General features: G+C 45.0%; 1 protein-coding gene across 4 annotated transcripts in view; it reads left to right on the plus strand.

The window, feature by feature from the left end:
• myo5aa (myosin VAa) overlaps positions 1-12,125 on the plus strand; it is a 203,929-nt gene that overhangs the window by 164,438 nt on the left and 27,366 nt on the right. For all 4 annotated transcript variants that reach the window (XM_070858409.1, XM_070858410.1, XM_070858411.1 and 1 more), the window contains 2 exons: positions 1,276-1,503; positions 5,617-5,717. In XM_070858409.1, the coding sequence (XP_070714510.1) occupies positions 1,276-1,503; positions 5,617-5,717 (329 nt within the window). The remainder of the gene's footprint in view (positions 1-1,275; positions 1,504-5,616; positions 5,718-12,125) is intronic.

Genomic DNA, 12,125 nt, shown 5'->3' on the forward strand with positions numbered 1-12,125 from the left:
CTATACATCAGATCTGTTCACCTTTCCTTTCCCTGAGACACCAGATGTTGGCGCAAGTGGTTCGATTCGTGTTCTTTTTCTGAAAGAAAATTGTCAAACTCTCAGATTTCAACACAGGGTGATCTGTTGTTAATCCTGTCTGTGTTGTGATCTACACACACGCACCACTAGTAGAAATCAGGAACAGTTTATTTTACTGCCAATAATGTGTCGTATCCTATGATGTATAGATCAGCCATCATCTCATTGAATGGCGGAACAGGCTTGAGGGGCTGAATGGCCTTCTCCTGTTTCAATATTTCAGCTGCATTGAGTTGATGCCAATGAGACAAATAGAAGGATTGACGAACACTCTGTTAACAAAGAAGTTTATCTTGTTCTCCGTCCTAAATGACTTGGCTTTTAATCTTGTATCTCTTTCTATCATTCCAGACCTCCCTATTCTGTACGATCCCTTCATAATGTTAAAATCACCCCATGTTCTCCTGTTCCAGTGAAAACCCACCCAGTTTTTCTGCATTTTTGTATTTCTCCATACTAGGCAGCAGCCTAACTATGGGAAATAAGATTGGAGGTGTGAATCCCATCTGGCTCGATCCCTTTGCTACCAATAACTCCGCTGCCAGAGTGGAGGACTGTTCGTTACAGCCATTCTTGGGTTGCTGGTTAAATGCCAGCTTGACCATGCTGCCGACAGGATCTCTACAGTTACAGAAATGGGATGGAGTTTGGTGAAGCGTCCATGAAAGGGGACTAGCAGCTCCACCTAGTGGCAGAAAACCAAACTGCTGCTGCACAGATCATGTGGCACACAGCAAATATTCACATGAGCATTACCGTCTGCTTAAATAACACCTAGTGCAGTACCGAGTAAGTCACCATTTCTGATCTCTGATCCATGAAATTAGATCAATACAATCCCATCTCTCGCAAGGTATGCAGAATACTGAACTCATTAATGATTTTCACAAATCTAATTGTATTCGGTGTGAAATGGAAGGGTCTTCAAAGCACTTGCTCTTTGAGCCTTTTTGATATTATCAAATCAATAGAAGTGTTCCAATCCCAGCAGCCACCCACCACACCTGCTGCTCATATAAAGCTATTCAGCATTTTGTTTTGGAGCGGGAATGAACTTGGAATTATTTCCCCGGACTGCACACAAGTGTTTGAGTCCCTGGATTTGTGACTTGACTTCATTCAACTTCCATGAACTTATTCAGTGGAGATTAGTTTTATCTTTATTAATTGATCAATCCATGTTTTATTGCTCAGAGGCAAGAACTAGAATCGGAGAATAAGAAATTAAAGAACGAGCTGAATGAACTGCACAAAGCTCTGACGGACAAGAGCTCCCCACAAGTTACAGCCCCTGGTTCTCCCGCGTACAAAGTTCTGCTTGATCATCTGAATGCATCGAGTGAAGAGCTGGAGGTTCGTAAGGAGGAGGTTCTCATTCTGCGATCCCAACTCGTCAGCCAAAAGGAAGCTATAATGCGTAAGGTACATAAAGCTGATGCACCCTGCTATAGATGGAGAAGACGTGCAAATACTTGAGGGGAGAAATTCCACAGCGCCCCGATTGGGGGCAGTAACCGATTCGGGGCAAGACTTCCCGGAGCGCAATCTCACGCGCTCCGCTTCCTCTTGGGGCGGGTTCCGGGCCACGAATGGGGCACGTTGGTCAACGGCTGCTCCGCGTAGTGCTGACTTCGGTTAAAGGGGAGGGCCACTGCGCACTCTGCCTGGTCTCTGACAGCCTCCCACCGGGCCATCAGGGCGGCATGGTGAGGCCGCAGGCCGGCACCCAGAACGTAGGGCCGGACCACGCAAGGGAGGCCGATGTCAGGCCAAACGGGCAAGGTGGCGGCATTGGGGCGCTCCAGACCTCCCCTTTAAATTCCGCCCCGCGAGCGGAGGTCGGCCCGGTTCGCGACGCCGCTTGTGGCAGCCTCGCGGGGTGCAAGGCAATATCCGCCGTGGGCCGGAAATGGGTCGGCACGCGGTGATATCGGCAGTTTCACAGGAGCAGACAGCATCCCTACCCCCCCCCCCCCCCCCCCCCCAACCCGCCCTGGGTGAAAACTGGTTCCTGCCCTGGAGGCGCCCCCTGGAGGCGCTAACAGGCATCGCTAAACAGGGCAATTCCAACCCCCTAATGTTTCGCATTTATTTATTCGATTGCTTATTTTGAATTAATGTGGAAGTAAAACTTGTGCTTTAATAATCCAGTAATGTTCTGCGGACAACTTCTGTTTGTAATTTTGGTTAATATTGCCGTTCTAGTAATGATTTAAAGGTGCTAACATCCTGTTTTGTGTTTTTCCTCTGAACCCCTCGCTCACCCGTAGGAAAACAAGGTAAATGTTATGCATGACTTCTGTGTCTTTTTTGCGACTGTGGTGTTTTAATGAAGATGAATTTGACACTTTCTGCATCCCCTGATATTTTTTCTATTCTGCCTTGGGATGTGGGCATTATTGGAAGGGCAGTGTTTATTGCCCGTCCTGGAGGTGGTGGAGGTGGTGGATTCCCGAACCATTGGTGTCCATGTGGTGGAGGTGCTCCCACAGTGCCGTCCGGATTCGATGTGGGTTCACAGCCGAGTGGTCCACCCGGTTTGATCCTAGTTTTACTTTCTAGCTGTTTGATGCAATGGAGTGGTTTGCTCGTGGCCACTTCAGAGGGCAGATGATAGTCAACTGCGTTGGTGTGGGTCTGGAGTCACACATAGGCCAGACATTGGTAAAGGAGGGCAGCTTTCCTTCCTTGAAGGGTATCCGTGAACCAGTTGGGTTTTTACGGAAATCCACCCGACGATGCTCATCGGCGCTAAACACCTGTTGTAAAGTTGAGTGAAGGCATTGCCATTCTTTTGCGAATGCCTGTAAAAGGTCAAATGAAAACTTTAAAGGGTTGAGGACTCCAGCATTTTAAACACTGGATTGCTTCGTTGTATCCTTAGTGTGGAAGTAGTTGGGCAAAGTTTGGAAACTTGTGTTGGGATTTCCTCGGGGATTCTCCTGATCAGCCACTGCAACTTTGGCAGAAACCCCAAATAAACAGCAGAAACGGGATTCCTGTGCTGAAGGTACGATGGCCAATCAGGCGGCTGAGGAAATTGCCAAAGTTAGAGCTAACCCATGCACCGTGTGCTGGATTACAGGACACCAGGGATGATCGATACTGTGCTGGAATTTCTCCTCTTCCCATTACTGCAATTATTAATATTCAATTGAGAGGCGCACATGAGAAAGCATTCGGCAGAGTGACAGTTTTGGGCTGAATATTGCGGCCTCGCCGGGTGTATACGAAGCGTGCACGGACCCAGCGCGGCCTCGCCGGGTGTATAGGAAGCGTGCACGGACCCAGCGCGGCCTCGCCGGGTGTGTACGAAGCGCGCACGGACCCAGCGCGGCCTCGCCGGGTGTGTACGAAGCGCGCACGGACCCAGCGCGGCCTCGCCGGGTGTGTACGAAGCGCGCACGGACCCAGCGCGGCCTCGCCGGGTGTGTACGAAGCGCGCACGGACCCAGCGCGGCCTCGCCGGGTGTGTACGAAGCGCGCACGGACCCAGCGCGGCCTCGCCGGGTGTGTACGAAGCGTGCACGGACCCAGCGCGGCCTCGCCGGGTGTGTACGAAGCGTGCACGGACCCAGCGTGATCTCGCCGGGTGTATACGAAGCGTGCACGGACCCAGCGCGATCTCGCCGGGTGTGTACAAAGCGTGCACTGACGCAGTGCGGCCTCGCCGGGTGCGTACGAGTCGCACATGGACCCAACGCGATCTCGCCGGGTGTGTACGAAGCGTGCACGGACCCAGCGCGATCTCGCCGGGTGTGTACGAAGCGTGCACTGACCCAACGCGATCTCGCCGGGTGTATACGAAGCGTGCACGTACCCAGTGCGGCCTCGCCGGGTGTGTACGAAGCGTGCACTGACCCAACGCGATCTCGCCGGGTGTATACGATGCGCGCACGGACCCAGCGCGGCCTCGCCGGGTGTATACGAAGCGTGCACGTACCCAGTGCGGCCTCGCCGGGTGTATACGAAGCGTGCACTGACCCAGCGCGGCCTCGCCGGGTGTATACGAAGCGTGCACTGACCCAGCGCGGCCTCGCCGGGTGTGTACGAAGCGTGCACTGACCCAACGCGATCTCGCCGGGTGTGTACGAAGCGTGCACGGACCCAGCGCGGCCTCGCAAATGCCGGTTCTTGGGGTGCGATGTGCATGCGCCGAGCTTTTCCAAGAGAAGGACATCCGCGCGGCAGAGATTGCACTATTTGCCCAATTCTTGCCCAGCGAATGTCCTTCAAACTCTTACACCTGGCAGGTGTATAGCTTACATTTACCAGTGTAAGATTTTTAAAACATAGAAAAACCCTGTCAATTAAGGCAAGTTTCTTTTTAACCCTATTAAAACACATTAAAACATTTTTCCCCCCAATTTTTTTTTCTAAAACATTTAATTACATTCCATTTCAATTAATTTTAAATATGCGAGGTGCTTTTTTTATTTATTGTGTTGTGTTTCTTGTTTTAGGGGAGTATTATCATTGATACTAATGGGAGCTCGTAAAATCAGAGTTCCCATTATCACCAATGAGAATACTCGATAGTGATTGGTGGTCCAGGCCCATGTGATTCCGGGATGTGTTTACATATCCTGAGGCCATGTCCCCATACACTGCGCAGCGAATGAAGGCGTCCGACCGCAATCCTACTTTCCTCCGGGACCACCCGGTATTTTCATAGATTTTTTTTCGGTTCGGAGGCGTTCATCCGAAGGGAGGCTCCGACCGCAATTTTCCCCCCAAAATTTAGAGGCCTATTTCAATCATGGTTTCCTGATGGAAGGAAGTAAGCACAGACCGTGACTAAAAATACTGAGGTCGTCATCGTTGTAGTTTGGGAAAATAGCATCAAGCAAAGTTTTAAAGTTTTTGAAAATACTGAACTCTGATGGATCTTGGGTGTAAATGTTTATACAGAAACACATTGTGGTAGTTTACTGTTTGTACTCCGCTCGAGTTTTAGCCCGAGAGGTGCCCAAACGTGCACACCATAAAACTTATACACCAGCACCATTCTTTTTAGTGAGGCACTCTATTCTCCAGAAAATGGGGACGGAATATGAGAATATTTTCCTCGAATTGCTGCTACGAGTCAAAATGTCGGTGCAAGTACAAAAGCACAAACTTTTTTTGCTCATCTTTAGTGACCACGAGGGAATCGACCCCATGATGTTCATTTGGGGGTCTGGAATAATATATTTATACCACAAACGAGATGTTGTAGCCACACAAGTAAAATTTAAATTGTCCCCAGCAAGTGCATTTGCCTTAAAGCTGCCACTTTATAGGGCAGACTTAACTATTGCGATTTAAATTCTTAATCTTACATGAACAATTTTTTAAATGTTTTCTATCAGATCATCAGAAGAAAACCAATGTTACAGATTTTTATTTTTCATTAATAAGGGAATCTCCTCCTAACGATGTCCCACTCAATGCTGTTGGTTATTCGGTATCGGAGCAACTGCTCTGTTCAGCAGAGGGATCACTGAAGTGGTTGTTGTGAATGTTGCTGGAATTCTCGATGACTTCTCGTTGCAGGAGACGATGACAGAGCCGATGGGCCTCTTGGAGGATGTGCGCAAGATGAAAGATCAAGGTGAAATAACCCAAGCCTACATTGGTCTCAAGGAAACCAACAGGTAATAGTCCCATGCATTCCATTAGTCGCTGGTGAAAAATGTGCGTTGGTGCAACATTCCCATCGTTTATGTGCTTCCGTTAGTCATCACACCTTCATCAAACTGTTTTGATGTTCGTTCGTTTTAGTCTGTAGACGGGGTTAGTGATACAGTAGTTCTATTAGTGAGATAAATGGCTAGAACTATTGAGTGAGGATCACATATTGTGGCGAGATCTTCCTCACGGGTCCAATATATATGAGTGTAGTGCTGTGCGATTGAGTTACCCAGTCATGTTTTTAAAATGTTATCAGAGGAACAATCTACAGAATATGGAAACAATGATCTGGCTGCATCGATGATTTCTAATGGAGAGTACCCTGTGTAATTACCATCTATCCCCATGCAGACCTGGTAATTGTCATATCTCACTTGGGTCATTAGCCTGCAAGGGAATGCAATGCTTGTGCAGTTAGTATAAAACTAATGTGCCCTGAGTTGATGAGAAGATGAATTATTTTGTCTTGTAAGATTCACACATGTTTAAATCTATCCCTCTCACTCATGTTAAAAGCTAATCTGGGAGTTTGATAATGTGACTTTGGTAGGGATAGATAACCTTGGATTAATGGGTATTTCCACCTTTATTCTTTGCCTTGAACTGATGTATAAAGTTCACAGCTAAATTACTTGATATTAGTAATTCAATAATTTGCGACGAATGACAGTAACTCAATGCCTGAAAGAAATGGGGAGGGTTAAAACTTGAGCAAGAGTCCTGTAACTCTGTTTAAATGAACAACTTTGTCCTCGCTTGTAGATTTGTTTGACTAGTTCAGAAGAGAATGCAGTGTTTATATTGAGTTGAGGGCCGGTGGTCATTTTTTTTATTGTGAGAGGAATCCCTGAATAATTAGTACTGTTGAAAATGGCGAAAATAAATAGGTGGATTAGGCTGCTGTTCTATCTCTGATTTCTCTGGCATTTTCTGTAACTATGGTCGACTGTAATAACATCCGGCATTGTTCACTGAGACATTTTGTCTAGGGTCCTGACATTAGCTTGAAATGCAATCCCCAAGTAAATGTTTTGTGCGCATAGACAAAGTATACCAGAATTTGTTTAGTCACAGTGAGTAATTGCAAAGAGACCAGTGGAAAAGTAAGTTCCTGAAAGGAAATCTTAAGAAAATATTTCCATTGTTATTATTCCCAACACCCAGAAGTTTCTCGGTCAGGAGGAGGCCCTTCAGTCCATCATGTCTGTGCTGGTCTTTTACTGGAGGAATCCAAAACTAATCCCACTGCCCCACTTCCTCCCGATAGCACTTTATCTTTGCGTCAAGCATTTATCCATTTTTCCCTTAAAAGTTGAAGTGGTTCCTGGCTAAACCATTCCCAATGCAAAACATTCTCGCATAAAACAACCCGCAGCATTAAACATTTCTCCTGAATTCTCTCCTTGGTCTTTTCGGGATATTTTAAGCTGATGACCTCTCATCACTGATTCACTCCCTGAAAAGAAACAGCCCATCATCATTTCAAAAACCTATTAAATCTCCTCTTGGCCTTCTCTATTCCAGTGAAATAGTTTCAGTTTTTCAATTCATTCCTTGTTACGATAATTGCCCATCCCTGACGACATCACCCTGGTAAATCTACACTACCTGCTCTCTATAATGGGGAAACCCAAAACTGTACACCCTTTTCTAATTGTGGTCTAACACGAAATATAACCACACATTAGTTAATGCAAAAAATCTATGATAAAGGTAAATTTACTTTATTTATAAAACCAACGCTGCTACTAGAATCATAGAATAGTACAGCACAGAAGGAGGCCATTCGGCCCATTGAAGTTGTGCCCGAACAGCAACCCAGTTAGTGCCACTCCCCGCTCTTTCCCATAGCCCTGCAATTTTTTCTCCTTCAAGTACTTATCCAATTCACTTTTGCAGGCTCCTATTAAATCTCTCTCCACCACCCTATCAGGCAGAGCATTCCAAAATCCTAGCCACTCGTTGCGTAAAAAGGTTTCCCCTTATGTCGCCTCTGGTTTGTTTGCCGATCACCTTAAATCTGTGCAAATTCTCAAACAGCTGTATAGTTTTACACATCATCTAAATAGACCTTTACATAAACTTAAAGCTACAGCATGTTAAAACTCCAGTGTCTTTGTTGAGTTCCTTTCAGACCCTTCCTTAGAGCAATTTGCAGAAAGCAGAACTTTCTTTGGGAAAGATTGAGTTAATATCTAATTTTTAAAAACTATTTTTCAGGTTTTCTCATGCTATAGATATAGTTATTGTGATAGCGTGCAGCTACATTTATAAAGTTGAGGATAGTAATATTTATTTAAGATGTACCTATTAGATCATTACTGGACCGTAAAAAAATAATTATGTTCGCGATTCTTGTGAATCATAAGTGTTGCAATGCGCTGATAAAATACAACCAACAGAATGTAATAATGTTTATAATCAAACACCACCAGAAAGCCAAAGATCAGCTGATGTTTTTCTGTCAAGACTTGATATAAAATATTAACAGATATTTCTTGAGTTGATATTAAATTTCAATTAAATTAATTTAAGGATTGGAGAAGCTGGTGACAGAAAATAGAACTTACCTTCTGCCTTTCATTTACCCATTTTGCTTCAAGTAGCTACTAAGTGATTTATTTTAGTGAATAATGTATTGAAATATGGTAAATGATTGTTGATCTGTTCAATACATTTGCAAACCTGGTTTAAAAGAAGCCCTTAACAGCAAGCATTAGAACTATTTACAGATTCGGACAAGTCAGCTCCATATATGCTGTGGTGAGCATTTTTACAGTAACCACACGATTGGAATCTATTCTGTAATATTCTGTATTTGAGATCTGGCAAACTGCAAAGTCCTGCTGTAAAAATCACATTTGGCAAATGTGCTTTAACCGTGGAACTTTTTCATGAAGATGTAATTAAATGTGATGGCTGTTACTGATGGGTGTAATGAATGCAGAAGGCAGTGCCACAATTCTGAACTGTTGGTCGTCTTCTCATCTCCCCCACCCCAAGTAATTTGGGTGAACAGCTTGAGTGGAGGGAAAGAAAAGCAAAAATTAGAATCCTTCGTTCCCTTCAACTTCAGAAATACCTCATCCTGGATTAGTGGGGGCTGATGCCTTCTGGACCTAATACACACACATGGGACATCGATGAACTGGCTCTTGTGCCTAAGCACTCTGCACTTGGGTAAGGTGTGTGTCCCTATGAGAAGAGAGTGTGTATTCTTTATCAAGCTAAAGGAAACGCCACCTTTGTGGAATTCTCAGTCGTTTGGTTTGGAGCCTCTTCGACGTAGCAATGGGATTCCATAAAGATCAGGCATCTAGCTGATCAAACCAAAACTTTTGGAGGATGGTAGGCTAGTTTGGTCAAATATGATCAGACAAAAGGAAGAAAAAGCTGTGTGACCTTATAAACTGTTCTCGAATATCAATACCTCCAGCGCTAATGCATGACTAGGTGCAGGTAATGATTACAAAGACTGTCAGATGCCCTGGCACAGTTTTGTTCAATTATAGCTTTACTTACTACCTAAATGATTGGTTGAGAACCAGAAACGAACAATTTGTGAGGTAAAAGGAAAAACGTACAGCCTGTGGTATTTTATTTGTGGGGAGAGAGGTATTGTAGATTTGAGCAAAAACAGATGAATCTAAAATCTGCCCACCTCTTGGATTCAGTAATCTGGGATGGCGTGGTATAGTCACCATATTTGGCTGCCATTATTTTAAACCAATAGGAGGAAAAGGACTGCTGAGGGAATCTCGAACTTGGGGGCATAGTTTCAGAATAAGGGGTCGCCCATTTAAAACGGAAATGAGGAGGAATTTCTTCTATCAGAGGGTCGTGAATCGTTGGAATTCTCTCCCCCAGAGAGCTGTGGAGGTTGGGTCATTGAATATATTTAAGGTGGAGATAGACAGATTTTTGAAGGATAAGGGAGTCAAGGGTTATGGGGAGCAGACAGGGAAGTGGAATTGCGGCAAAGATTAGATCAGCCATGATCTTATTGAATGGCGGAGCAGGCCAAATGGCTGACTCCTGCTCATATTTCTAATGTTCTTATGACTCGTCATCAAAAACAAGTAGGGAGTGATCGAAGTGATTTAAAAAAAAAATGAGATGACAAGGAAGGGTTGTCAGATAGATGTACTAAAGGTTATTTGTGCAGCAACTGGTGGAAGGATCCTTTGATAACCAGTTTGGTCTGTTTTTGGTTGAAACTGTACCTGTGGCTATCAAGCATTCCGAAGTATCTGTAGATGCTGCCAAACTGGAATTAACTGCTATATTCATGACTCATTGGAAGCTAAAGTCTTTGAGTGAAATCTTGCAGGAGCTTTTTGCACATAATGGGATGGGGAGGATACTTGTTAACTGCTCAAGGATTACAGCAAAGGATTACCTTCTCCTCACACCCAACAGTCCATTACTTAACGGGTGTCCTAACTACTATGGTCCAGTTAACATTCCAGTTTTCTGGCTGTAGTGATACCCGCCCTCCCTGTATGGCTCAGAGACGTGGATCATGTACAGTAGACACCTCAAATCGCTGGAGAAATACCACCAGTCTTTGTCTCCACAAGATCCTGCAAATCCCCTGGGAGGACAGACGCACCAATGTCAGTGTTCTTGATCAGGCCAACATCCCCAGCATCGAAGCACTGACCACACTCGACCAGCTCCGTTGGGTGGGCCACATTGTTTGCATGCCTGACACAAAACTCCCAAAGCAAGCGCTCTACTCGGAACTCCAACACGGCAAGCGAGGCCTAGGTGGGCAGAGGAAACATTTCAAGGACACCCTCAAAGCCTCCTTGATAAAATACAACATCCCCACCAACACCTGGGAATCCCTGGAGGAAGAGCATCTGGGAGGGCGCTGAGCACCTCGAGTCTCGTCGCCGAGAGTAGGCAGAAAACAAGCACAGACAGCGGAAGGAGCGTGCGGTAAACCAGGCTCCCCACCCACCCTTTCCTTTAATGACTGTCTGTCCCACCTTTGACGGAGACTGTAATTCCTGTATTGGACTGTACAGTCACCTGAGAACTCACTTTTAGAGTGGAAGCAAGTCTTCCTCGATCTCTAGGGACTGCCCACTATGATGTTTCTGGTAGTCCTTCTGGTTGTGATTCTGGATGAAGTCGATGACTGAAAATCGCAGGCTTATTGTGAGCTATGAAAGGGATTGGGATGGTGACTGCTCTGTCACACAAAAAGCCTAAGAATTTGATGACACGTTGGAATATTCAGACAGTGCTTTTATAGGTTTCCTGACGAGCTCCAGGCTTCATTTAGCTGTTGGCCTCAAAATAAGTGATGGGGCGGGTGGCGGCATATAAAAATACAGCTTTATAATGCAATCCATTAGGAACAGAAGAAACAGCAATACCAGTTTCTGGGTGTGAAATGTGTTTAACCCAGAAAGTAGCAATATGTTGAAAGAGGATACCTCACTAAGATGGCATGTCTGGCATTGAAAGATTAGATCAGAGTCAGCCAGCTGTGGCATATGGAGTATTTGACCCAGGAGGGTCTGAGGTACTTGGGGATACTGTCGATAATTAGCGACAATGTCTGGCTCGGTAATGGGACCAGCAGGAGTAGACCTTTCACTCGGGGCGGGAGTTCTTACCTCCAGATAACCATTACAAAATTGGATAATTGGAATACTATGTTGCCAATTTGACTACATTTCCCCACAAATTTTTGCCTATGAGTCATTGTAGATTAGTTGTATGTGTTGCTATAAACTTGTTTGATTGGCATTTGAATAAAAACTTAAGATTCAAAAATCTGATTGCTAAAGTCATGACTCATGCAAGTGGTGCATATTGGCCAGAGGCATAGAGCAAAACTATAATTATCTTTTAGTTAGAATTTTTCAAAATACCATCTGCACAATGAATTTAATAGTGTGGATATATTATAAAATAAAGGCCATCCTATTGAGACATTTACTTATTGCTAGTATATGTCTACTTTAATTTATGATGCACCTGTAAAGCTAGTAATGGGGTTTCCTTTATTTGGAGAAGGCAGAACAGTACAGACCAGGTTCGAGCCTTGCTTTGTATTGTGCTGGGGCAGCTGTAGGGGAACTACATTTGACCTCCGCACCCTGGGTTGGGGAGGGTGAAAAACCAACCACGGTTCTCGCTCCTGATTCTTCCGGGGATACCCCGAAAGAAAAGAAAGACTTGCATTTCTATAGCGCCTTTCGTGACCTCAGAACGTCCCAAAGTGCTTTACAGCCAATGTAGTACTTTTGAAGTGTAGTCACTGTTGCAATGTGGGAAACACAGCAGCCAATTTGCGCACAAGCAAGCTCCCACAAACAGCAATGTGATAATAACCAGCTAAACTCTTTTTGTGA

Source organism: Pristiophorus japonicus, chromosome 17 (genome assembly GCF_044704955.1).
Source record: "Pristiophorus japonicus isolate sPriJap1 chromosome 17, sPriJap1.hap1, whole genome shotgun sequence".
Lineage (NCBI taxonomy): Eukaryota > Metazoa > Chordata > Chondrichthyes > Pristiophoridae > Pristiophorus > Pristiophorus japonicus.